Source organism: Tachyglossus aculeatus, chromosome 4, assembly GCF_015852505.1.
Source record: "Tachyglossus aculeatus isolate mTacAcu1 chromosome 4, mTacAcu1.pri, whole genome shotgun sequence".
NCBI classification, from domain to species: domain Eukaryota; kingdom Metazoa; phylum Chordata; class Mammalia; order Monotremata; family Tachyglossidae; genus Tachyglossus; species Tachyglossus aculeatus.
The window spans coordinates 64,397,105-64,424,526 of NC_052069.1; the positions used below are offsets into that span (position 1 = coordinate 64,397,105).

The following is a 27,422-nucleotide window of genomic DNA, read 5'->3' on the forward strand; positions in this document are numbered from 1 at the left end:
TTTTTATCCTTAGTCAAATGGATTGTAGATTTAATACATCATCAAAACTGAAAGAACCTAGCACAACATTGTGGAAAGAAAAATTTAGTCTTTTAATTATTTAGGGAACAGATTTTTCTAGAGTTTTGATGATACTCAGGTGAACAGGGAGAGTATTCCTGGCTCTCATGGGAACAGTGACATAGCTGATAGAGTGAGGAGAGAGCACCACACAGCCACCTACTTTCTTCCCTTCCACAAACCCAGATGGTAGGCAGAAGAACATTCCAAGCAAGGTCTTGCCTCCTCAATGACTACTAGGTGAGCTCAGCTCTGACTTTCTGGGAATCTCTTGATAACTAGCCAGGTGGCAGATCCACCCTGTTTCAACTCCCCCTCCAACTCACCCTGCCCAAGACCTTTTCTGGAGCATGCCCAAGTCACTGCCTGTTCCTTAGAGGCTCAGCCCTACTTTCAGGGGAGACTATCTCCCATCTGTCATCAAGGAATATGAGCCCCTAAGGTCATGAAAAACTGGTTGAACAATCAACTTCATGTAACACGGAAACACAAATCCTGCCCCAGAAGGGATATCAGAAGAACAAATTATCTGATTTGGGCACCCCAAGGGCAGGCAGAAAGGAATGCTCTTGATATCAAAAGACCACTGCTCACCCCTACAGCCTGGCTTTTATTGCCCTATATTCCAGAGAGCTTTATCAATCTCATTTCTGAGGACAGCAATCCAGGCAGCTAGGTATCCATCTATTTGTTGCTACAAATGACTACTGGAGTCTTAATAAAATTGCTAGCCACCAAACCTACTGATATTGGGAAAGAGAAATTGGTGAGTAGAATGGGCTCCATCTTTTTCTTGCACATTCAATATTAGTTATGGGGGAGGGACTTCCACAGGGATTGGGACAATACATTTGGAAACCCCAGAAGGCAGCAGCAACCATCACTTTCACCCACAGCAGGAACCAGAAACTAAGCTGTCAGAGACACATGGGATGAATCAGCCTGCTGACCTGCAAACCATCAGGTCCCTCAGACTCAGGGGCTACAAACAGACCCTGGTCCAGTCAATGCAATCGCAGTGTAGAAGTTCCTTCCCCAAGCTTCTTATCTTGCTTCTGTTTTTACCACATTCGAACATCAGCGGGACATTTTGAAACAAAAGTTAGATAGGAGGATGAACTCCCAAGCCCTTCACAAGTGGTACTGAAGAACCTGGAAATACTGAATAACATTCTCCCAGATCAAGGATAGTGCCGGCCACCCATACAGATGCAACCCTCCCCTCTTGATTGTAGCCTGTAGTTATCACACTACTTTTGTGAATCAGTCCCATCCTGTAAGGAGATGAACTACGAAAAAATAAAGTACCACAGTAAGTGTCCCCCAACACACCGAGCTAAAAGTTTATTGGAAGCAATGTTGTTGTCGTCAAGAGCACATATGAACAGAAGTGAGGCAAACCTGGTGAAGTCGGCCTGTGGCTGGCAGTAGTGAGTGTGGAAAGGACAGCAGGGCTGCTGCTGTGTGCCTGTGTGACAGATCCATTGGGAGCATCTGCATGCGTGGAAAAGTGAGGGCTGACTGAGAGTGAAGAACCTGAATAAGAAAGTAAGACCATTTCATTAATTCTGTCCTTATGTGACAAAAAGGCATAAGGGCGCAAATAAAGAATGAAATACTGGGGACTCAGCATGGCTCAGTGGAAAGAGCACAGGCTTTGGAGTCAGAGGTCATGGGTTCAAATCCCGGCACAGCCAATTGTCAGCTGTTTGACTTTGGGCAAGTCACTTAACTTATCTGTGCCTCAGTTACCTCATCTATAAAATGGGGATTAAAACTGTGAGCCCCCAGTGGGACAACCTGATCACCTTGTAACTTCAACAGTGCTTACAACAGTGCTTTGCACATAGTAAGTGTTTAATAAATGCCATCATTATTATTACCTACCCTGTTGACTGACAATGAGCAAGTTCGCATCTACAGGCTCTACACAGGACAGAGCCTGTGTCCAACCCGATTTGCTTGTATCCACCCCAGTGCTTAGTACAGAGCCTGGCACATAGTAAGCACTTAAAATACCATAATTATTATTAGAACTTAAGTACAAGAGAAATATCATTAGGGGTCAGTATGGGGTTCCATCTTGAGGAGAGTGCTTGTCTCTGACTAGAAGCAGGATCCCTAGGAAAACTTGTTATGGTTTCCCTTCTGGATATACATCCTGACTCTTCCCTTTCCCACCTCTAACTTGCCTAATAGGAGTCTGCGGTGACAAAAATCAACCCATGACCTCATTTCCTCTTCTCCCACTTCCTTCCGCATCACCCTTTCACTTGGAATTGCACCCTTTATTCACACGTCCCACAGTCCCATAGCAATTATTTATATTAATTTGTTATTTATTTATGTTAATTTATATTAATGTCCGTATCCCCCTCTAGACTCTAAGATCACTGTCTGCAAAGAATATGTCTTTTACACTGTTCTATTGTAAGCTCGTGGTTCAGTGCTCTGTAATGACTGATGTCCCTCTTGGGCCCTCTGATACTTTCTGCTGAACAACTTATTGTGGAAACAGATTTCACATGCATATCCTCACTGTAAATAAGTATTGTCTCTTTTAGTTTTGAACCTACCCCCCTCAATCTCCAATGGGTGTCTTTGTTCAGTGGAACTGTTGGAAAAAACAATCCCACATTTGTCTGTGTTCACGGTTAGTCATTTATGCATGTCAATCCCATCCTCAGTTGGCATCTTTCCAGACTGTAGGATACTAATCTTTTCAGTTTGTCTTCTCCATCCTCCTGATCATCTCAACTGCCCTTCTCTATCACATCCTCCCTGAGATGTGCTGACCAGAGCCACACACAATATCCCAAGCATTGTGAACCACGGATAATAGCTTGCTGAGGCCTTTGTTAAGATTGTAAACTACATGGTATTCTACAGTGTAAGCTTGTTGTTGTCCACCAACTCCGTTGTACTCTCCTAAGTGCTTAGAACATTGCTCTGTAAACAGTAAGCACTCAATGAATAACACTGGTTAATAGAAACACAGGTGGATTGCCACCCCAGAAACCAAAGTTATCCCCACAAGAGTAAGTACCTATTGTGGACCATTAGGAGATAAACGGGCAGGGCATCAGAAAAACTCACAGCTCCCCTGGAACCCAAGTCCTTCTGCTAAGGTCAGCACAAAGTCTAGAAGCCATCCCAGGGTGGGAAGATCAGACATTACTGCACCAGAACTAGACAGAGACCTGCTTCTAGAAGGACAGATGTCCCTGGAACCCTTATGACAATCTCACAAGCTACATAGAGCTCCCTGGGGGGTGAGTTTTCAATGGTTCCCAATTAGGTCCCAACTACCTGGGAGTTAGCCGGACCCTGCCCTATAGGCCAAGACAGGTGGAAACTGGCGGGAACTGTCAAAAGTAGGCAGGTGGGCCTGGGGCCTAGTAGATAGAGAGTCTGGGTATCAGAGAACCTGGGTTCTAATCCCAGCTCTGCCACTTGTCTGCTCTATGACCTTGGGCAAGTTGCTGAACTTTCCTGTGCCTCAGTTCTCTCATCTGTAATGGGGATTAAGACTGTGAGCCCTAGGTGGGACAGGGACTATCCTGTACTTAGAACAGTGTCTGGCACATAGTAAACCCTTACAAATATTTAGTACTATTATTATTATTACTGGGCATAGTTGGGGCTAGGGCAGAATAAGCTCCAGATTTCTGACCTGTGAATGGCCTACACGGAGGCTGATAGCAGCTGCCAAATTGCCAATGTGCCAAACTTGCACGTCACAATAACTAATCATTGCCCAGAGAAAACGCCTATTAAATGTAGTCACCCACACTGCCTGAGAAATGTCCAAAATTAATCAAACCCCAAGGGCTGAATAGTAAGCAAAATCCTAGCTCCACTTCACCCAAATGAGCTGAACTAAAATGCACTCAGAGTGATTGTATATCTCGTGTAGCAAGGATTCCAGGACAAAGTCACAAATGTATGGAACTTGCAAAAAAGCCACTGGTGACTTTGCAGCACAGCAAATTTCCATTCTCTTTTCTGATAATGGCAGAGTCCTATTGGGCTTGTTAAAAAGAGTTTATTCCCATTTTGAAAAAAATTAAGTTGTCACAAGAGAATTTTACATCTGTTGAAAATGAAAGCTGTAATTACTCTTAATTGCACTTATTTTGTCAGTGTTTTTAAGTTGAGAGATAGAATTACTGCTATATAATCCAGAAATCAATCATATTTAGTGCTTACTGTGTGCAGAGCACTGTACTAAGCTCTCAGGAGAGAAAAATGTAACAGAGTTAGTAAACACATTCCCCTCCCACAGCAAGCTCACAGTTTAAGGAGGACACAGACTATAATATGAATAAATAAATTATGGATACGTACATAAGGGCTTCTGGGCTGAGGGAGGCGTAAATAAAGGGTGCAATTCCATGTACAAGGGCAATGCAGAAGGGAATGAGAGAAGAAGAAATGAGGGCCCAGGTGGGGAAGGCCTCTATGGAGGAGATGTGCCTTCAACAAGAAAACTCCTCACTCTCGGCTTCAAGGCTCTTCATCACTTTGTCCCCTCCTACCTCACCTCCCTTCTCTCCTTCTCCAGACCAGCCCGGACCCTCCGCCACTAACCTCCTCACTGCACGTCGTTCTCACCTGTTCCGCTGTCTACCCCCGGCCCACTTCCTTCCCCTGGCCTGGAATGCCCTCCCTCCACACATCTGCCAAGCTAGCTCTCTTCTTCCCTTCAAAGCCCTACTGAGAGCTCACCTCCTCCAGGAGGCCTTCCCAGACTTAGTCCCCTTTTTCCTTTCCTCTTCCCCATCTCCCGCTCTGCCCTACCTCCTTCCCCTCCCCACAGCAATTGTATATATTTGTACAGATTTATTACTCTATTTTACCTGTACATATTTACTATTCTATTTATTTTGTTAATCATATGCATATAGCTATAACTCTATTTGTTCAGATGATTTTGACACCTGTCTATATGTTTTGTTTTGTTGTCTGTCTTCCCCTTCTAGACTGTGAGCCCGTGTTGGGTAGGGACCATCCCTATATGTTGCCAACTTGTACTTCCCAAGCACTTAGTACAGTGCTCTGCACACAGTAAGTGCTCAATAAATACAACTGAATGAATGAATAAGGCTTTGAAGATGAGGAAAGTGACAGTTTGTCATATGAAGAGGGAGAGCATTCTAGGCCAGAGGCAGAATATGGGTGAGTGGTCAGAGGCAAGATAAATGATTTGCAAGTACAGTGGTCATTTTTTTTACTTTGATCATCCTGGGCTAAATTTTCAATATTGCCTACCCCTACCCACAAAAAAACTTGTCTGCTATTGCTCCCTACCCAGGTATTTGTACAATTAATTAGCTTCAGTTGTCTGTCATTTAAATAATGATGGTATTTGTTAAGCATTTACTATGTGCCAAGCATTGTTCTAAGTGCTGGGGTAGATACAAGGTAATCAGGTTATCCCACGTGGGGCTCACAGACTTTATCCACATTTTACAGATGAGTTAACAGGCACAGAGAAGTTAAGTGACTTGCCCAAAGTCACACAGCTGACAAGTGGGAGAGTCAGGATTAGAGCCCATGACATCTGACTTCCAAGCCCATGCTCTTTTCACTAAGCCACGCTGCTTCATTAATTTTGAAATCAAATTCAATTAAACACTCATTTGAAATGGCTTTTCACTTCATTTATCCACATATCTTGTCCCAAACCCTGGTCACAGTGGTATGAGGGAGTTTGGGAGCACCGGATCCCCTACACTGCACCTAGCTATGGGGATCACTGCTCTGATGCCTCTGCCCTCAGTTTCAGGTTCAGGATGTTTGTTTATCCCAGTCCTGAGATACTGTTCTTCCCAGGAAAAATCAGCCAAGGCAGAAGTGACCCCTGCAAGTGAGAAGGAGGGTTTCAGTGACATGGATCCTGGAGGGCTGGCCTAATCTGCTACTGAATGGACTTGGTCTCCTGATGCCATGACATTTTAATGTTATGATGTCATAGCATCGCAATGAGGCTCCAGTCCTGTGCTGCTGGAAAGGGGCCCAGAAATAAGATCATTTAAAGTCAAAAGAGGCACATCTGGGCCTAAATCATCTTTAGCTTGGCAAACTCACCATAAACAACAGATCATACACTAGGTAAAACATCACGGAGAACTTGTGGGGAATGGGAGGAAAGGAGATACTACCTTACCATTTTCAGAGTTCACCCATTTTAAAAAGATAAATGGTGTGCTGGGTAATTTTCACAATTCTGACTGTGTCAAAGCCAACCTGTAATCCCAATGCTCGGAGCACTGGTGGAATTAGTGGAGCCAAATGGCATTTTGGTTGAAGTAATATTTGGGTCGAGAGTAGAGGCGGTGCCTGCAGAAACGGGTTCTCTTTCCGTTGTGTTTGTGGGTAAGGATGTAGTGGAGCGTGGAGTTTGAGGGCCAGTAGGAGTTGAAGCGTTTGGTTTTTCCAGCGTATTCTGTCCTGTCATTCAACAGTTAAGTGGAGGAAAGGAGAAAAAACACATGAAATGCACATCTTTAGGTATTCAAACACATAGAACTATACAGAACTAGTGACATCATTGCTGCTCAAGAATAAAGTATGAGAAAAGTCTCACTCCTACATCCCTCCTGCTGCTTACCCTCTGTTTCAATATTGATTTACATGAAGAACTGGCTATGAAACTGGGTAGAACAGATAGGTTGGAGGCAAATATGAGTCAGGACGGCTAAGGACAGAGTGGCTAGTGGGGGAGGCATAACTTCAAAGGCTACAGAAATTAGGTGAAACAGTGGGTGGGATGAGACAGTGGATAAGTGGAAGAGGGGAAGAAGTTCCAAAGGCCGGAAAAATGGATAGCAGCAGGATACCTCTATACATCTGTGACTGATTTATATTAATGTCTGTCTTGCCCTCTAGACTGTTATGTCTGTAGGGTGCAGGGAATGTGCCTGTCATACTGTACTCCCAATGCTTAATATAGTGTTCTGTGAACAATCAGCACTCAATCAATATGACTAATGTCCCTCTTGGGACAGCAGATACTTTCTGCTGAACAACCTACTGGGGGAGCAGATTCCAAATGTATAGTCTCACTGTGAATAAGTGTTATCTGTTTTGAACCACAACCCTCAATCTTCAATGGGTGTCCCTTTGTCCATGGGAACTGTTGGAAAAAACAATTCCAAATTTATCTATGCTTATCCTTAAAAAAATCTATACCTGTCAATCCCATCCTCCGTCAGCATCTCTCCAGACTGTAGGATACTAATCTTTTCAGTCTGTCCTCACCATACCCTGATCATCTCAGTTGTCCTCCTCAATTACTTAGCCCTAAGCTTCCCCTTTCCTCTTCTCCCACTCCCTTCCGTGTCACCTTGACTTGCTCCCTTTGTTCATCCCCCCTCCCAGCCCCACAGCACTTATGTACGTATCTGTCATTTATTTAATGTTTGTCTCCCTTCCCTCCTCTCTAGACTGTAAACTTGCTGTGGGCAGGGAATATGTCAGTTTATTGTTGTACTGTACTCTCCCAAATGCTTAGTACAGTGCTCTGCACACAGTAAGTGCTCAATACAATTGAATGAATTTATGAATATTACATCCTGCCTCAGATGCCCTGACAAGAGCCATGCACTGTATTCCAGGCATTGTGAACCATGGATAATAGCTTGTTGAGTCCTTTGGTAGGATTGTAATCCCACACTGTATTTTATAGTGTAAACTCACTGTGATTAGGGAATAGTTCTACCAACTCTGTTACACTGTATTCTCCTAAGAGCTTACTACATTGCTCTGCACAGAGTAATCCCCCAATGAATAGCACTGTTTAATTGAAAATGCTGGATTGTGAACCCAGAAACTACAGTTACCCTCGCAAGGGTATCTATTCTGGACTATTAGGAGAGAAATTGGCAGTGCATCAGAAAAACTCACAGGTCCTCTGGGAACCAAGTCCTACTGGTCAGGCTAGAGCAACACAAAGTCTAGCAGCCATCCTGGAGTGGGAAGATACGACAACACTGCACCAGAATTGGACAGAGAACTGCTTCTGGAAGGACAGAAGGGGTCCTTGGAGCCCACAGGAGAATCTCACAAGCTATGTAGAGCTCCCTGGGGGGGAACTGTTGAAAACTCACCCAACTAGATCCCAACTACTTGAGAATTAGCCGGATCCTGCCCTGTAGGCCGAGGCAGGTGGAAATTGGCGGGGAACTGTTGACAGGAGTCAGGTGGGCCTGGGGCCCAGTAGATATAGAGTCTGCAAGTCAGAGAACCTGGGTTCTAATCCCAGCTCTGCCATTTGGCTTCTCTATGACCCTGGGCAAATTGCTGAACATCTCTGTGCCTCAATTCCCTCATCTGTAAAATGGGGATTAATACTGTGAACCCTATGTGGAACAGGGACTGTATCCAACCCTACTATCCTGTTCTGCTCCAGCACTTACAACAGTGCCTGGCACATAGTAAACACTTGCAAATATTATTATTATTATTATTACTGGGCATAGCTGGAGCTAGGGCAGATTAAGTTCCAGATTTCTGACCTGTGAATGGCCTACAGGGAGACTGATAGCAGCTGCTAAATGAGGCCTGTGATTTGTTGTGAACTTGCACATAACACAAACCCTTATCATGCCCAAAGAAAACACCTACTAAATATAGTTTTGGACTCACCTTACCTGAGGGATGTCCAAAATTAACTAAAATTCAAGGGTGGAAAAAGCAAGCAAAATCCTAGCTCCACTTCACCCAGACCAGCTGAAGTAAACTGAACTCAGAATGACTGTATCACTTTTGTAGTAAGGTTTCCAGGACACACACACACACAAAAAAAAAATCACAAATGCATGGAACTTGCTAAAATGCTACTGATGACTTTGCAGCACAACAAATTTCCATTCTCTTTTTATGATAATGGCAAAGTCATATTGGGCCTGTTAAAAAGAGCTTACTCCCACTTTCAAAATAATTCAGTTGTCAAAAAAGAGAATTTTACATCTGTTGAAAATGAAAGCTGCAATTACCCTTAATTGCACTTATTTTGTCAGTGCTTTTGAAATTGAGACATAGAATTATCATATATTATCCAGAAATTATATCAATTGGTTCTTACTATGTGGAGAGCACTGTACTAAGTGCTCAGGAGAGAACAATATAACACATTCCCTTTCCACAGTGAGCTCAGAGTTTAGAGTGGGAGATAGACAATAATATGAACGAATAAATTATGGATATGTACAAGGGTACCGTGGGGCTAAGGGAGGGGTGAATAAAGGGTGCAAATCCATGTGCAAAGGCAAGGCAGAAGGGAGTAGGAGAAGAAATGAGGGACTAGTTAGGGAAGGCTGCTTGGAGGAGTTGTGCCTTCAATAAAGCTTTGAAGATGGGGAAAGTGACTGTGTCATAATGAAGTGGGAGAGTGTTCCAGGACAAAGGCAGAACACTGGTTAGCGGTCAGAGAAGAGAAAGATGACTGAGGTACAGTGATACCATTCCCTCTTAGAGGTCATTTTTTTGTTTGATCATCCTGGACTAAAATTTTCAATATTGCTTCCCTCCTCTGCCTACAAAAATACCTTGTCTACTCTTGCTTCCTACCCAAGTGTATGTACAATTAACTAGCTTCAGTTGGGTGGTATGCCACATTTAAGTTCCCATTTGAAATGGCTTTTTAGTTCATTTACCCACATATCTTGTCCCAAACTCTGGTCAGACCTGTATGTGGGAGTTTGGGAGCACCGAATGCCCTACACTGCGCCTAGCTCTGGAGAGCACTGCCCTGAAGCTTCTGCTCTCTGGACTGAGTTTCAGGCCCAGGATGTTTGCTTATCCCAGTCCTAAAATACCATTCTTCCCAGAAAAAACAAGCAAAGGCTGAAGTGACCTCTGCAAGTGAAGAGGAGGGTTACAGTGACACGGACTGGGAGGGGGGGAATCTGACCTAACCTGCTTCTGAGTGGGCTTGGTGTCATGATGCCATGATGCTGTAGTGTTACGATGTCATATTCATTCAATCATATTTATTGAGCACTTACTGCGTGCAGAGCACTGTACTAAGAGCTTGGGAAGTACAAGTTGGCAACATATAGAGATGGTCCTTACCCAACAGCGGGCTCACAGTCTAGAAGGGGGAGACAGACAACAAAACATATTAACAAAATAAAATAAACAGAATAGTAAATACAAGTAAAATAGAGTAATAAATCTGTACAAACATATATACAGGTGCTGTGGGGAGGGGAAGGAGGTAGGGTGGGGAGATGGGGAGGGGGAGAGGAATGGGGGCTCAGTCTGGGAAGGTCTCCTGGAAGAGGTGAGCTCTTAGTAGGGCTTTGAAGGGAGGAAGAGAGCTAGCTTGGCAGATGTGCAGAGGGAGGGTTAGGGGGAGGACCTCCCCCAGGTTAGGGGGAGGACGTGGTCCGGGGGTCGACAGCGGGACAGGCAAGAACAAGGCACAGTGAGGAGGCTAGCGGCAGAGGAGCGGAGGGTGCAGGCTGGGCTGTAGAAGGAAAGAAGGGAGGCGAGGTAGGAGGGGGAGAGGTGATGGAGATCCTTGAAGCCGAGAGTGGGGAGTTTTTGCCTGATGCGTAGGTTGACTGGAAGACACTGGAGACTTTTGAGGAGGGGAGTAACATGCCCAGAGCGTTTCTGCACAAAGATGATCCGGGCAGCAGCGTGAAGTATACATGGAAGTGGGGAGAGACAGGAGGATGGGAGATCAGAGAGGAGGCTGATGCAGTAATCCAGTCGGGATAGGATGAGAGATTGAACCAGTAGGGTAGTGGTTTGAATGGAGAGGAAAGGGCAGATCTTGGCGATGTTGCGGAGGTGAGGCCGGCAGGTTTTGGTGACGGACTGGATGTGAGGGGTGAACGACAGCAGAGTTGAGGATGACACCAAGGTTGCGGGCTTGTGAGACGGGAAGGATGGTAGTGCCGTCTACAGTAATGGGAAAGTCAGGGAGAGGGCAGGGTTTGGGAGGGAAGATAAGGAGTTCAGTCTTGGACATGTTGAGTTTTAGATGGCGGGCAGACATCCAGATGGAGATGTCTTGAAGGCAGGAGGAGAAACAAGCCTGAAGGGAGGGAGAGCAGGGGCAGAGATGTAGATCTGGGTGTCATCAGCGTAGAAATGATAGTTGAAGCCGCGGGAACGAATGAGTTCACCAAGGGAGTGAGTGTAGATAGAGAACAGAAGGGGACCAAGAACTGACCCTTGAGGAACCGCTACAATAAGGGGATGTGAGGGGGAGGAGGAGCCTGCAAAAGAGACTGAGAATGAATGGCAGGAGAGATATGGGGCTCAGTGGAAAGAGCACGGGCTTTGGCATCAGAGGTCATGGGCTCAAATCCCGGCTCCGCCAACTGTCAGCTGTGTGACTTTGGGCAAGTCACTTAACTTCTCTGTGCCTCAGTGACCTCATCTGTAAAATCGGGATTAAAACTGTGAGCCCCCCCGTGGGACAACCTGATCACCTTGTAAACTCCCCAGCGCTTAGAACAGTGCTTTGCACATAGTAAGCGCTTAACAAATACCATCATTATTATTATTATTATTATTATTATTATTATAAGAGGAGAACCAGAATGCAATGAGGCCCGAGTCCTGTGCTACTGTATAGGGGCCCAGAAGTAAGAACATTTAAAGTCAAAGGAGGCACACCTGGGCTTAAGTCATCTTTAGTTTGGCAAACTCACCATAAATACAGGTTAGATCATGCACTACATAAAACATCACAGAGAACTTGTGGGGACTGGGAGGAAAGGAGATACAACTTTACCATTTTCAGAGTCCACACATTTTAATAAGATAAATGGTGTACTGGGTAATTTTCACAATTCTGATTGTGTCAAAGCCAACCTGTAATTCCAGTGCTCAGAGCACTGGTGGAATTAGTGGAGTCAAACGGCATTTCGGTTGAAGTAATATTTGGGTCGAGAGTAGAGGTGGCGCCTGCAGAAACGGGTTCTCTCTCCGTTGTGTTTGCGGGTAAGGATGCATTGGAGCGTGGAGTTTGGGGGCCAGTGGGAGCTGAAGCATTTGGTGTTTCCAGTGTATTCCATCCTGTCATTTAACAGTTAAGTGGAGGAAAGGAGAAAAAATACATGTAATGCAAATTTTTAGGCATTCAAATACATAGAACTGTACCGAACCAGTGACTTCACCACTGCTCATGAATGAAATAAGAGGAAATATATGCATGAACTATGAGGAATGAAATATGCATCCTGCTGCCTAGTCTCCGCTTCAACATTGATTTACATGAGAACTGGCTATGAAACTAGGTGGGACAGATAGATAGGTTGGAGGCAAATATGAGTCAGGCGGGCTAAGAACAGACCAGAGTGGCCAGTGGGGGAGGCGTAACTTCGAAGGCTAGAGAAGTTAGGAGAACCAGTGGGTGGGATGAGACAGTGGTTGTGAGATAAATGGAAGTGAGGAAGAAGTTCAAGGGGATGGAAAAATCGGAAAAGAAACCTGAGAGGACTGAGTGTCTGGGGTCATAGAGATTGGTACTGTCTTTGAGGTAGTCAGGAAAAAAAAAGAGAGAGATCAGAGCAGGGAGAAGAATGGCAATCGGGAGGGTAAGAAGAGGTGGAGGAATCCAAGGACACAGCACATTCTAGAACTGCCGGTAGGTAGGGTGAGGAGAATCACCACTAAAATGATCAAAGAAACAAAACATGGGCTTGCTCAATTGCTTTCTAAGAGTGATCTTCAACCCACTCTTTTCCCATGTATCTACGAAAAGTTGGTGAGGGTGTTCACCATTATTTCAGTTCTACAATTTCCCACTTGTTACATCCAAAGGTTCAAAACGACTGACTGACAACTCAATACAGCACAAAGAACTAATGATCCCACGTCACCCCTGCCATTTGCTTCTCTCTTCTGTTCTCCCTTTATCCTTTCTTTTTCCTTCCCCCCGCGCCCCCCCCCCCCCCGCCCCCCACCTTCCTGCCCCCTTTTTTGCCAATCTCCTTTAGCTGACTCTCCTTCTTTTGGCCCTGCCTCCATCCTGCCTAAGATGGGCAGACTTCTGGCTATCGAATTACTGGGAAGAGCACCCAAGGACTCTCCACTTCAAAGAGGCTTCAGCTTGCTTCAAGCACAGAGGGGAAAGGGCCAGGGAAGGCATTCCCTGTTCTTGACTCATGAGGGTGTCTTCGGACTCTTCAGGAGTTGCAGAATGGAGTCCAACTTTCGATTCTCTCTTTCTACGTGACCGCCACAATAAAGCAATATCCATGTTAGGAAAACTTTTGCAGTTAAACCATTTGCCTTTATACAACATTTAGACATTCCATCAACCTAAAAAAAAGATTCTTAGAAGAATATACAGTAATTCAATTCTGTTATAATACCATAAATTAAAAAAAAGCACTTACCATTAGGAGACGGGCTTGAGTCTTGCCCTGCAAAACAAAAAGTTATAGATTAAAAGAAAAAGCAAATGCATTGTTATTGCTGTAATTAGAAAAACACAATCAAACAGATCACAGGAAAAGCCGTGTCATCTGGGACAGGACTTGAAAGGAAACAGCAAATGGTAGAAAAAAAATGTTAAAATGAATTTATCCCCCCAAATCCCAATAAGAATCTGAGTTAAATAAAAAATGAGGAATGATTTCATGTCCAGTCAATCTAAGAGAAAGATATCTCTTTGAAGTGTAAATAACTATGAAATTTCTTATAATTTTAGAGAAGCAGCAAGGCTTATTGGAGAGAGCCCAGGCCTAGGAATCGGAGGATCTGGGTTCCAATCCTAGCCCCAGCACCTGTCTGCTGTGTGAACTTGGGCAATCACAACATCTCTGTGCCTCAGTCACCTCATCTGTAAAATGACAAATGAGACTGTGAGCCCCATGTGGGATAAGGATATTATCCTATTATCATTATTATCTACCCCAACATTTAGTTCAGCACTTGGCACATAGTGCTTAATACCATTTAAAAAGTAATAATAACTTCACCCACAAGAGTCTTCCAACAATACTGTTATGCCAAGCTAGGAAAATATCACATGAGAGCATTATTCATCACGCACTGCCTTCCTAAAAATCAATCAGTAATATTGATTGAGTGCCCACTGTGGGCAGAGCACTTGAGAGACTACAATATACTTGGTAGACGTGTCTTCTGCACCAAAGGGAATTAGTCTAGCGGAGTTGGAGTTGGACACTGAAATAATACAGATGGAAGGAAGCAGAGGATACGTACATAAATTGGTGTTTACATTATAGAGTATGTTAGTCAATATGTACAGAAGGGCTAGTGGTTGTTCTGGAACTTAGTATAGAAGGTCAATCATTTACTGAATGCAAAACACTGTACTAAATGCTCCAGAGTGCAATATAACAGAGATACTAGATGCATTCCCTCCCCAAGACATGCAAACAGAGATGTCTTGAAAGCAGGAGGAAATGTGAGATTTCAGAGAGGGAGAGAGATTAGGCCTGGAGATGTAGATTTGGGAATCATCTGCGTAGAAGTGGTGGTTGAAGCCATGGGGGCAAATTAGTTCTCCAAGGGAGTGGGTGTAGATGGAGAATAGAAGGGGAACAAGAACTGACCCTTAGGGTACTCCCACAGTTAGGGAGTAGGAGGCAGAGGAGGAGCCCATGAAAGAGACTGGCAATGAGCACCCAGAGAGACAGGAGGAGAACCAGGAGAGGACAGTGTCAGGGAAGCCAAGGTTAGATAATCTTTCCAGGAGACAGGGATGGTCAACAGTGTTGAAGACAGCTGAGAGGCTGAGGAGGATTTGGAAGGAGTAGAGGCCACTGGATTTGACAACACGGAGACCACTTGTGTCCTTTGAGCGGGTTGTTTCTGTGGAGTGAACTGGACAGAAGACAGATTGGAGGGGGTTAGAGAGAGAATTGGAGAAGAGGAACTGGAGGTAGCAGGTTCTGACGACTCAGGAGTTTAGAGGGGAATTCATTCATTCAATCATATTTATTGAGTGCTTACTGTGTGCAGAGCACTGTACTAAGCGCTTGGGAAGTACAAGTTGGGAATGGAAGGAGGGAGATAGGGAAACAACTGGAGGGAGCTTCCTTACACAGGCACAATCATATTTCGAAGCATTCAGCAGGTGGCACCATAACACCAAAAACCTAAAAATATCATTTCACAGTTTGTTACAGTTCTGTTACCAGACCATATGAGCTGATTAGGCAAATTAAAAAGATGAAAATTCATATCACAGGGCATGGGATTTTTAAAGCTGCCTTATTCCAGTATTCACCCTGTTGCTCCAAAGCTGCTTTATTCCAATATTCACACTGTTGCTACAAATTTAGCTTTAATTCGTTTCTTTCCCGACTCAAAATGTCTGTAAGCTCACATCCAAGTCACACACGAAGCTCCCCACAAATCGTGGATTCAACAAGAATAAATGAATAAATACCTGAAATTATCTGCTGCCATGTATTTGCACCTACCACCAGTTACGTGTGGGGTATAATTGGCCCTAATTTTCCTATCCTGCAGTGAGGAAGAGAGAACATGATCTGCACAGAATGCAAGATACAGAAGTACAAGGAACAGCACCAAAACCTCTATAGTTTTCGTAAATTTATTGATAGCATTTGACATCATAATTAGATCCAGATTCTGGTAATAATAATAATAATAGTATTCATTAAGTGCTGATATGAGTCAATCCTTGTACTAAGTTGAGAAGCAGTGTGGCCTAGTGGAAAGAGCACAGACCTTGGAGTCAAAAAGAACTGGGTACTAATACTGGCTCCACATCTGTTGTGTGACCTTGGGCAAATCACTTAACTACACTGTGCCTCAGTTACCTTATCTGTCAAAATGAGATTAAGACAGATTTATGTGGAACAGAAGCTGTGTCCAAGTTATCTTATATCTACCCCAGCAATTAACACAGTGCCTGGGATATACTAAGCAGATAAGTACCATAAAAAAGTGCTGGAGTAGATATATAAATATTGCATACGGTCCCTCTCGCACATGGGGCTCAAAATTTAAGTAGATGGGTGAACAAGTATCAAATTCCCATTTTATTATTATTAATAATAATAATAATAATAATGAGCCCCCTCCTTCCTCTCCCCCTCCTTCCCCTCTCCATCCCCTCCACCTTACCTCCTTCCCTTCCCCACAGCACCTGCATATACGTATGTTTGTACGTATTTATTACTCCATTTATTTTACTTGTACATATTTATTCTATTTATTTTATTCCATTAATATGTTTTGTTCTCTGTCTCCCCCTTCTAGACTGTGAGCCCACTGTTGGGTAGGGACCGTCTCTATATGTTGCCAACTTGTACTTCCCAAGCACTTAGTACAGTGCTCTGCACACAGCAAGCACTCAAGAAATATGATTGAATGAATGAATGAATGAATGGTATTTGTTAAGCACTTACTAAGTGTCAAGCACTGTTCTAAACCCTGGGGTAAATACAAGGTCATCAGATTGTCCCATGTGGGGCTCACAGTCTCAATCCCCATTTTACAGATGAGGTAACTGAGGCATAGAGAAGTTAAGCGACTTGACCAAGGTCACACAGCAGACAATTGGCGATTCCAGGATTAGAACCCACAACCTCTGACTCCCAAGTCCGTGCTCCTGCTACTAAGCCACGCTGCTCCTGGCTCACAATTTAAGTAGGTGGGATAACAGATATCAAATTCCCATTTTAATAATAATAATTATGATACGTGTTAAGCGCTTACTATTTGCCAAGCACTGTTCTAAGCACTGAGGTAAATACAAGGTAATCAGATTGTCCCACGTGGGGCTCACAGTCTCAATCCACATTTTACAGATGTGGAAATGGAGACATAGGGAAATTAAGTGACTCACCCAATGTCACAGCAGGTAAGTGACAGAGCTGGGACAAGCGCTTAGTACAGTGCTCTGCACACAGTAAGCGCTCAATATGATTGAATGAATGAATTAGGACCCAGATCCTCTAACTCCCAAGGTCATGCTCTTTCCACTAGGACAAGCTGTTTTTCAAGGCCGTGCTGTTTCTTAAAACTTGGTGACAAGGCCACCTCCAAGGTTTGCCCAACTATGTCCCAGGCACAGATTCTTGTCAGTGTTCCCTGCACCTCATATCCCAGATCTGTCCTTCCTCTCCACCCAGACTTCTTCCACCTGGGTCCCAATCACGGCTCTGCTACTTGCCCACTGTGTAATCTTTATGCTAGTCACCTAACTTCCCTGAGCCTCAATTTCCTCATTTTTAAAATGGGGAGTTCTCACCTGTTCTCACTTCTGCTTAGGCTGGGACCCCATGTGGGACAGGGACTGAATCCGATCTGCTTGTGTTGTATCTATTCCAATGCTTAGTAAAGTGGTTGGCCCATAGTAAGCCCTTTAAAAATACCACTATTATTATTATTATTATAAGCTCTGGTTGCCTTGGCTAGATTATAGCATTAGCGTGCTCATTGGTGGTCTCCCAACATCTTCCGTATCCAGTTTCTACTACACACTCCTGCATGGATCATCTTCCTGAGGCATCACTTGGCTCACATCACTGGGTCTCTGTGTCCCTTCACATCAAATGAAAACTCTTCAAAATCGGCTTCAAGTCTCTTCATCATCTGGCTCCACCATACCTACCTGCTGTCTTCACCCACTATTCCCCAACCTGCTATCTTTGTTCCTTCCACATAGCCTTCTAGCTGTACCTCTGTCTCTACTTTCTCACCTTTGCCCCCTCACTCATGGCATAATGGATAGAACACGGTCCTGGAAGTCAGAAGGTCATGGGTTCTAATCCTGGCTCCACCACTTCTCTGTGCCTCAGTTACCTCATCTGTAAAATGAGGATTGAGACTCTGAGCCCTATGTGGGACAACAGACTGTGTCCAGCCTGATTTGCTTGTATTCACTCCAGTGCTTAGTACGTAGTAAGTGCTTAAATACCATAATAATTATTAGTATTTTCCTGGCTTGAAACTCCAACTGTCCTCACATTCTCCCCTTCTAGACCATGAGCCCATTGTTGGGTAGGGATTGTCTCTGTTGCCAAACTGTACTTTCCAAGCGCTTAGTACAGTGCTCTGCACACAGTACGTGCTCAATAAATATGACAATTAATTAATCAGACAGCCCACAGGTCCTTCCCTGCTCAAACCACTCCAAAAATCCACCTTCAACGAAAGTTACTCCAATTATTTTTGCATCATCCTGAACCGTGATCCATTCAGCCAACTCCACCACTTACAAACTTATTTATCCCATTCTATATGTCTGCTCAATGTATTTATTTTGATCACTCTACTTAATACTTTTATGTGTGCCTTCCCCAATACAGCATAAGGTCCTTGTACTAGTAATGTATTCATGGAGTGTTTACTGTGTGCAGAGCACTGTACTAAGCACTGGGAAAAACAACAGGTGAGAGAACTGGCTTTTCTCCCACCATAAGCCAGCCCACACACTAGGCTCCTTTAAGACCAACCTACTTCCTGGGCCTCGATTTTGTCCTTCTCAACAGATTTTGTCCCTTGCTCATGTCCTCCTTTCTACCTGAAACTCCCATCATCATCACCACCACTCCCCCCATCTTCAAAGCTCAGCTAAGATCATTTCTTAACCAGGAAGCCTTCCACCCTATTTTCCCTCCCTTCTGTGCTCCCTATGCTTTTGGATTCATACTACTAAGCATATTACTACTTTCGACAGAATATAGTAATATATTCTGTCATATATAGTACAGTGCTCTGCACACAGTAAGCGCTCAATAAATACGACTGATTGATATAAAGCCAGACAAATAAAAGCAGGAGCAGAGGCTACCTAACAACAGGATGGATTGGTGGAGACACGAATGAAACCACGAATGAGGAAGGAATGGGCTCTCCTGAAGCATATTCCTTCCTCAATCCATCCCACCAAGGCAGAACAACTGCATTTGCTTCATCTACTGTAATTCTCCCTGTCAGATCATGAGCTTATAAACATTTTGTCACAAGGTGCCACTCCCCAATCAATTGTATTTATTAAGCACTTCATGCGTGCAGAGCACTGTTCTAAGCACTTGGGAGAGTACAATGAGAAGCAGCATGGCTCAGTGGAAAGAGCACGGGCTTTGGAGTCAGAGGTCTTGGGTTCAAATTCCAGCTCCACCAATTGTCAGCTGTGTGACTTTGGGCAAGTCACAACTTCTCTGGGCCTCAGTTACCTCATCTGTAAAATGGGACTTAAGACTGTGAGCCCCCCGTGGGACCACATGATCACCTTGTAACCTGCCCAGTGCTTAGAACAGTGCTTTGCACATAGTAAGCGCTTAATAAATGCCATTATTATTATTATTATTATTACAATGATAGAGTTGTTATATCCAACTTCAACTGCTCTCCGATGGCTTCTTCCCCACTGCTTTCAAACACTCCCATTTCTCCCCATTCAAAAAAAAGCCTCCCTTGATCCCACGATTTCCTCCAGTTATTATTCCACCTCCCTCTTTTCTTTCCTCTCCAGAGTCCTTAAGCAAATTGTCTACACCCACTGTCTCAAATTTCTCTCTTCTAGTTCTCTCCTTGACCCCTTCCAATCAGACTTCAGTCCTCTTCACTCCACAGGAACTGCATTCTCAGAGGTCACTAATGATCTCCTTCTTGAAAAATTCAACAGCCTCCACCCCATCCTAATCCTCCTCCACCTCTCAGCTGCCTTTGACACTGTCGACCCCCACTTTTGCCTGGAAATGTTATCCAACCTCGGCTTTACTGACACTGTCCTCTCCTGGTTCTCCTCCTAGCTCTCTGGCTGTTCATTTCAGTCTCTTTCAGGGGCTCCTCATCTGCCTCCCATCCCCTAACTGTGGGACTTCCTCAAGATTCAGTTCTGGGTCCCTTTCTATTCTCCATCTACACATACTCCCTTGGAGAACTCATTCGCTCACATGACTTCAACTACCAACTCTCTGTGAATGACACGCAAATCTACATCTCCAGACCTGATCTCTCTCCCTCTTTGCACTCTCGCAATTCCTCCTGCCTTCAGTGCATCATGGCTCAGTGGAAAGAGCCCGGGCTTTGGAGTCAGAGGTTGTGGGTTCAAATTCCGGCTCCACCACTTGTCAGCTGTGTGACTTTGGGCAAGTCACTTCACTTCTCTGGGCCTCAGTTCCCTCATCTGTAAAATGAGGATTAAGACTGTGAGCCCCCCGTGGGACAACCTCATCACCTTATAAAATCCCCAGCGCTTAGAACAGTGCTTTGCACATAGGAAGCGCTTAGTAAATGCCATTATTATTATTATTATTACTTGGTTGTCCTGCCATAACCTCAAACTTAACATATCTAAAACAGAACTTCCTATTCATTCAATCGTATTTATTGAGTGCTTACTGTGTGCACAGCACTGTACTAAACCTTGTCCTCCCTCTGACTTTCCCATCACTATAGACTTCATCACCATCCTTCCCGTCTCTGAAGCCTTCCCCTCCCACCTTCACAACATCGTCAAAATCCTCCCTTTCTTCTCCATCCAAACTGCTACTACGTTAATACAATCACTCACTTTATCCCGCCTGGATTACTGCATCATCCTCCTTGCTGACCTTCCAGCTTCCTGCCTCTCACCACTCCAGTGCATACTTCACCCTGCTGCCAGGATCATTTTTCTACAAAAACGATTAGGGCATGTTTCCCCACTCCTCAAAAAACTCCAGTGGCTGCCCATCTACCACCGCATTAAACAAAAACTCCTCACCATTGGCTTTAAGGCATTCCATCACCTCACCACTCTCCTGCTACAACCCAGCCCACAAATGTCGATCCTCTAATGCTAACCTTCTTACTATACCTTGATTTTGCCTATTTCACTGCCACCCCCTTGCCCAGGCCTGGAATGCCCTCCCTCCTCAAATCCAACAGAATTACTCTCCCCCACCTCAAAGCCTTATTGAAGGCACATCTCCTCCAGAAGGCCTTCCCTAAGCCTTCCTCCACACCTTTCCTCTTCTCTCTCTTCCTTCTGCATTGCCCTGACTTGTTCCCTCTTTCCCCCTCCCGGTTCCACAGCACCTATGTACCTACCTGTAAATTGATTTATTCATATTAGTGTCCAGGCCCCCAACTCTAGACTGTAAACTCACTGTGGGCAGAGAATGTGTCTATTGTTGTATTGTACTCTCTCAAGTGCTTAGTGAAGTGCTCTGCATAAAGTGCTCAATAATTATGATTGAATGAACAAACCACTAACTTTGGCCTTATCCTTGACTTCTCTCTCTCATTCAATCCGTGTAGTCAATCCATCACAAAATCCTGTCAGTTCAGGCTTCATATCATCGCTAAAATTGGCCATTTTCCTCTCCATCCAAACTGGTACCATATTAACCTAATCACTTATCCTCTCCTGCCTTGATTACTGTATCAGCCTCCTTGCTGACCTTCCAGCCTCCTGTCTCTCCCCACTCCAGCCCATTTTATTTTGTGCATTATGCAGCTGTCTTTATCTTTTATGCTGTTTTAGTGTTTTATTGTTCCACTGTTCAGTCAATTTACTGAGGACTTATTGTGTCCATACTTAATTCTGCCCTACTGAGAGCTCACCTCCTCCAGGAGGCCTTCCCAGACTGAGCCACCTCCTTCCTCTCCCCCTCCTCCCCCCTCCATCCCCCCACCTTACCTCCTTCCCTTCCCCACAGCACCTGTATATATGTATATATGTTTGTACATATTTATTACTCTATTTATTTTACTTGTACATATCTATTCATTTTATTTTGTTAATGTTTGGTTTTGTTCTCTGTCTCCCCCTTCTAGACTGTGAGCCCACTGTTGGGTAGGGACCGTCCCTATATGTTGCCAACTTGTACTTCCCAAGGGCTTAGTACAATGCTCTGCACACAGTAAGCACTCAATAAATACGATTGATTGATTGATTCTGCTGCCTGGATCATTTTTTCTACTAAAATGATCAGGCCACATTTCTCCACTTCTCAAGCTCCTCCGGTGGTTGCCCATCCACCTCCGCATCCAACAGAAACTCCTCACCATTGGCTTTAAAGCACTCAATCACCTAACCTCCTCCTACCTCATCTTACTACTCTCCCACTACAACCCAGCCCACACACCTCGCTCCTCTAATGCTAATGTTCTCACTGTGTCTCAATCTCATTCTATCTCACCGTCGACCTCTCACCCACGTCCTGCCTCTGGCCTGGAACGCCCTCCCTTCTCATATCAGACAATTACTCTCCCCCATTTCAAAGCCTTATTGAAGGCACATCTCCTCCAAGAGGCCTTCCCTGACATATTTTCTGCAGCGTGGCTCAGTGGCTTTGGAGTCAGAGGTTCAAGTCCCGGCTCCGCCAATTGTCAGCTGTGTGACTTTGGGCAAGTCACTTAACTTATCTGGGCCTCTATTACCTCATCTGTAAAATGGGGATTAAGACTGTGAGCCCCCCGTGGGACAACCTGATCACCTTGTAACCTCCCCAGCACTTAGAACAGTGCTTTGCACACAGTAAGCACTTAATAAATGCCATCATTATTATTACTATTCAAGGCTCTTTTTTTTTTATGAAGTCCTACTAGCGTCGAGGAGGGTTTACCGGTTAACCTCAATTTTCTATTTGCTCTGCGATAAAAATAAATTAGTAATATATTTTTTTAATGGGCTAAAGGAGAAAAAAAGCTATCAGGGCCAAAGAAGATTTATAATGATGCTACCTAATCAGCACTCTTCTCACTTTTAAGAGAGATTCAAGGGCAGGCGGGCAGCAGCTGAAAGCATTAACAATGAAAAAGAATGACTAGCAAAGATGGGAAAATTTGTGCAATTTGTCCACACATCCTCTTCTATGAACATAGATAATATAAAATGCTATCATCTTTGAGACCCAAGATGAAGCACTGCCCTTCAAAGCCTTACTGAAGGCACATTTCCTCCAAGAGTACTTCCCTAAGCCCTCCTCTCCTCTTTTCCCATTCCCTTTCATGTGACCCTGACTTCCTCCCTTTATTCATCTCCCCCCCAGCCCCACAACACTTAAGTGAATATCTGTAATTTATTTATGTTAATTTCTGCCTCCCCCTCTAGACTGTAAGCTCACTGTGGGTAGGGAATGTGTGTCAATTTGTTGTTATTTGTACTCTCCCAAGTGCTTAATGCAGTGCTTTGCACCCAGGAAGCACTCAACAAACACGACTGGAAGCTGGGTAGGGCGGGCTGTGCCCTCTCATGCACCAAGGAGAAAATGGATCTACTCAACTAAAAACTCAATTTGCAAAGCTACAACTGAATGTATTTGCTACTTTTGTGGTTTCTCCTGTTCTGTATACTTCTGTTTTTCTTCTTGTAGTTGAGTAGAAAAGGAAGAGGTGCAGTTTGTGCGGTTAAGCACCCGAGCGCTCCCAAATGGTGCAACTGGTTACCATGGCGCCGGCCCAATCGGCCAATCTCAATGCAAAACCACAACTTCTCTAGTGGAGTCCTGAAGCTGGTTGATTGTGCGCAAACTCCATTTTGACTAGCTATAAAATAGACTCCCTCTGTTCATTTTCATGGATGTCGGGGGTGGTTCATTTCTAACAAGGTTGTAGCGGGAAGTGCCTCCCTGAGAAAAATAAGCTTTAGCTTCATGTTCGCCACCACGTTAGCTCCTAGTCTACGTCAGTCAAAAAAAGATCTCCTAGGACTAGCCCTCCTTCAAATGAGAGGAACAACGTAAACACGCTAGGAAGGACGACTTATCTGACTAAAAACTGCCATTTTGCCTTTGAGCTTCAGCGGTCCATTCAGAGCCCAACAAAAATGCATTTCTCATTTCAAAATGCCCTTCAACCTGAAACCTCAAAGCATTTTAATACTACTTTAATAGCAACATTTTAACAGCTCTGTTTCCTGGTGAGCCATTTCAAATAGTTCATCCCCATTCTACAGATGAGGAAACAGGCACAGGGAAGTTTTCTTTTTGTTTGTTTGCTTTGGCTTTTTTTTTTTTTTTAAAGCAGCAGCTCAGCGTAATTGAAAGGGCATGGCTTGGGAGTCTCAGGATGTGGGTTCTAATCTGGTTTCTTCCACTAGCCTGCAGTGTGACCTTGGACAATTCACTTTGCTTCTTTCTGCCTCTGTTTTCTCATCTATAAAATGGGGATTTAATACTTATGCTCCATCCTAGACTTGTGAGTTCCATGTGGAACTGGAATTGTGCCCTACCTGATAAGTTTCAATCTGCCCCAGCACTTAGAACAAGGTTTGACACACAATAAGAGCTTAGCAAATAACATTTTTCAAAGTCCTTAATGCAAAACAGATGAGCTGGGGTACAGAGTTTGTGTGTCATGCAGATGTGTCAGAAAAGCCAGAACCTGAAAAATACTGCAAAGAAGAAATTCTGAGGAAGTGTTTTGTAAAGTTTCATCTCACAAAACAACTCTTCCCTCTAGACTGTACGCTCATTGCGGGCAGACAAAATGTGTCTATTGTGGTGGTATACTCTCCCAAGTACTTAGTAGAGTGCTCTGCACACAGTAAACGCTCAATAAATGAATGAATGAATGACTTGTACCATTCAGCTCTGATCTACAACCCCACATGTATGTTCACATGGAGCCTCACAAGGGCAGCCAGGGATTTGCAGTGAGTACTTCATCTGGCATAACTCAAATAGGAAAAACAACATTTCCCTAAACATCATCAGAGGGATATTTTTTTTTATCATCTCAGCATTAAGGAGATTGACTTCTAGTTTTATTAAAAGATGGCAAATTAACATTCCAGGAGCATTTCCTTAAATTCAGATCTTTTTCATTCCTACTGAACTTATTCCAGCCTTTTCAGCTACCTTAGAGGAGGGTTTCAATCCTGAATAAAACTTAGACTTCATGGGTGATTTTCCTCATCTTAGATTCATTCCAGATGAATGTTCCCTAAACGACAGAGCAGTTCTGAGAACCAGCATGGCTCAGTGGAAAGAGTATGAGTTTTGGAGTCAGACGTTATGGGTTCAAATCCCAGCTCCGCCAATTGTCAGCTGAGTGACTTGGGCAAGTCACTTCACTTCTCTGTGCCTCAGTTACCTCATCTGTAAAATGGGGATTAAGACTGTAAGCCCCATGTGGGACAACCTGATCAGCTTGTAACCTCCCCAGTGCTTAGAACAGTGCTTTGCACATAGTAAGAGCTTAACAAATGCTATCATTATTATTATTATTCTACCTTGTTCCTCTCTAGTTTTAATTTTTATTGATAGATGAGAGAAGCAGCATAGTGTAGAGGATAGAGCACAGGCTTGGGAGTCAGAAGGCCATGGGTTCTAATTCTGGCTCTGCCACTCAATCAATCATATTTATTGAGCGCTTACTATGTGCAGAGCACTGTACTAAGCACTTGGGAAGTACAAGCTGGCAACCAATTGAGACAGTCCCTACCCAACAGTGGGCTCACAGTCTAGAAGGGGGAGACAGAGAACAAAACCAAACATATTAACAAAATAAAATAAATAGAATAGATATGTACAAGTAAAATAGAGTAATAAATATGTACAAACATATATAGCTGTGTGACCTTGGGCAAGTGACTTTACTTCTCTGTGTCACAGTTTCCTCATTTGTAAAATGGGGACTGAAACTGTAACCCCACATGGGACAGGAACTGTATCCAACCCAATTTGCTTGTACCTACCACCATGCTTAGTACAGTGCTTGACACGTAGTAAGCCCTTAAATACCATTAGTATTATTATGCTAACTTCTTACATTTCTTTCAATTTTTATTAATGAAAAGGTGCCCCAATGTCATCTAACTTGCTGCCAACCCCTTCCCCACATCCTCCCTCTAGCCTGGAATGCCCTCCCCCTCCATATCGGCCAGACCACCATTCTCCCCACGTGCAAAGCATTATTAAGGTCACATCTCCTCCAAGAGGATTTCCTCTATTAAGCCCTCTTTTCCCTGGCTCCTTCTCCCTTCTGTGTCATCTGTGCTCTTGGATCTGTATCCTTTGAGCATTGGGTATTTGCCACACAGCACTAATGCGCATACCTATAATTTATTATTAATCATTTCTTTATGTTGATGACTGTCTCCCCCTCTAGACTAAACAGATGGTGGTCAGGAAACGTGTCTACCACCTCATTTGAATTGTACTTTACCAAGCGCTAGGTACACTGTGCCACACGCAGTCAATGCTTAGTACAGTGCCTGGCACATAGTAAACACTTAAATGCCATAACTATTAAGTGTACAATGCATACCACTGATTGAAAAGCAAAGCTAATAATTCACATTTAGGGTAATGCCTCTTTCTGTGGCACAAGCTATTGCTATTCATTCATTCACTTGTATTTGAGTGCTTACTGTGTGCAGAGCACTGTACTAAGCACTTGAACTGCTTGAATAGCTGTACTTTGTGGCATTATGTGAAAAATTCTATCATTTGTCCAAACTACTACCCTACAAAAAAAAAAAAATGAGGCTTTCTACTAGGCTGTTTCTGGGTCATCTAGAACTTACATATTTATACCAATCTTCAGTGTCTGTAATTATGAATTGTGCACTCCATTATAATCACTCTGTTTATCATATGTGTTTAATGTCTGCCTCTTTCATCGGAGTATAAGATTCTTGTGGGCAGGGAACCGATCTCAGTATTCTGTTATAATTTCCTAAGTGCTTAGAGTTGTGCATTACACCCAAGGGGAGCTCAAGAAATACTATTACTATGACTACCCTAACTCTTCTCATTTTGTACTTCACTCCCTTGGAAAGCTCATTCTCTTCCATGGCTGCACCTACCACCTCCGTGCAGATGATTCCCAAATTTACCTCAATAGCCTCACCCCTTCTATAATCTCAAATCAATCATATTGAATGAGCAGTTACTGTGTGAAGTCTACTGTTTTAACCACTTAAGAGTAAAATATAACAGAGTTGGTTCATTATAACAGAGTTACCTCAAGGACAGATATCCAAACCTTTCTTCTTCCCTCCCAAATACTCTCCTCCTTCCTACTTAAGAGAAGCAGTGTGGCTCAGTGGAAAGAGCATGGGCTTTGGAGTCAGAGGTCATGGGTTTGAATCCCGGCTCCTCCAGTTGTCAGCTGTGTGACTTTGGGCAAGTCACTTCACTTCTCTGTGCCTCAGTTCCCTCATCTGTAAAATGGGGATGAAGACTGAGTCCCCCATGGGACAACCTGATCGCCTTGTAACCTCCCCAGTGCTTAGAACAGTGCTTTGCACATAGTAAGCGCTTAATAAATGCCATCATTATTATTACTGTCCCACAATCCACATCATGACATGCCCTATCTTAGAAACTCATAAGCTTGGAATATCCTTGATTCCTCAATAAATTTCAACTCTCATGTCCAGTCAGTCATAGTGTGGTTTAGTGGAAAGAGCATGGGCCTGGGAATCAGAGGACCTTTTTTTTGGAAAA

General features: G+C 43.9%; 1 protein-coding gene across 4 annotated transcripts in view; it reads right to left on the reverse strand.

Moving 5' to 3' along the window:
* Positions 1-27,422, reverse strand: part of PTPRC (protein tyrosine phosphatase receptor type C) — a 178,696-nt gene that overhangs the window by 71,763 nt on the left and 79,511 nt on the right. For 3 of the 4 annotated variants that reach the window (XM_038745370.1, XM_038745369.1, XM_038745371.1), the window contains one exon: positions 13,425-13,451. In XM_038745370.1, coding sequence (XP_038601298.1) covers positions 13,425-13,451 — 27 coding nt within the window. Of the gene's footprint in view, positions 1-1,461; positions 1,597-6,309; positions 6,514-11,895; positions 12,100-13,424; positions 13,452-27,422 lie in introns of all 4 variants that reach the window. The other variant, XM_038745372.1, reaches the window with a different exon arrangement.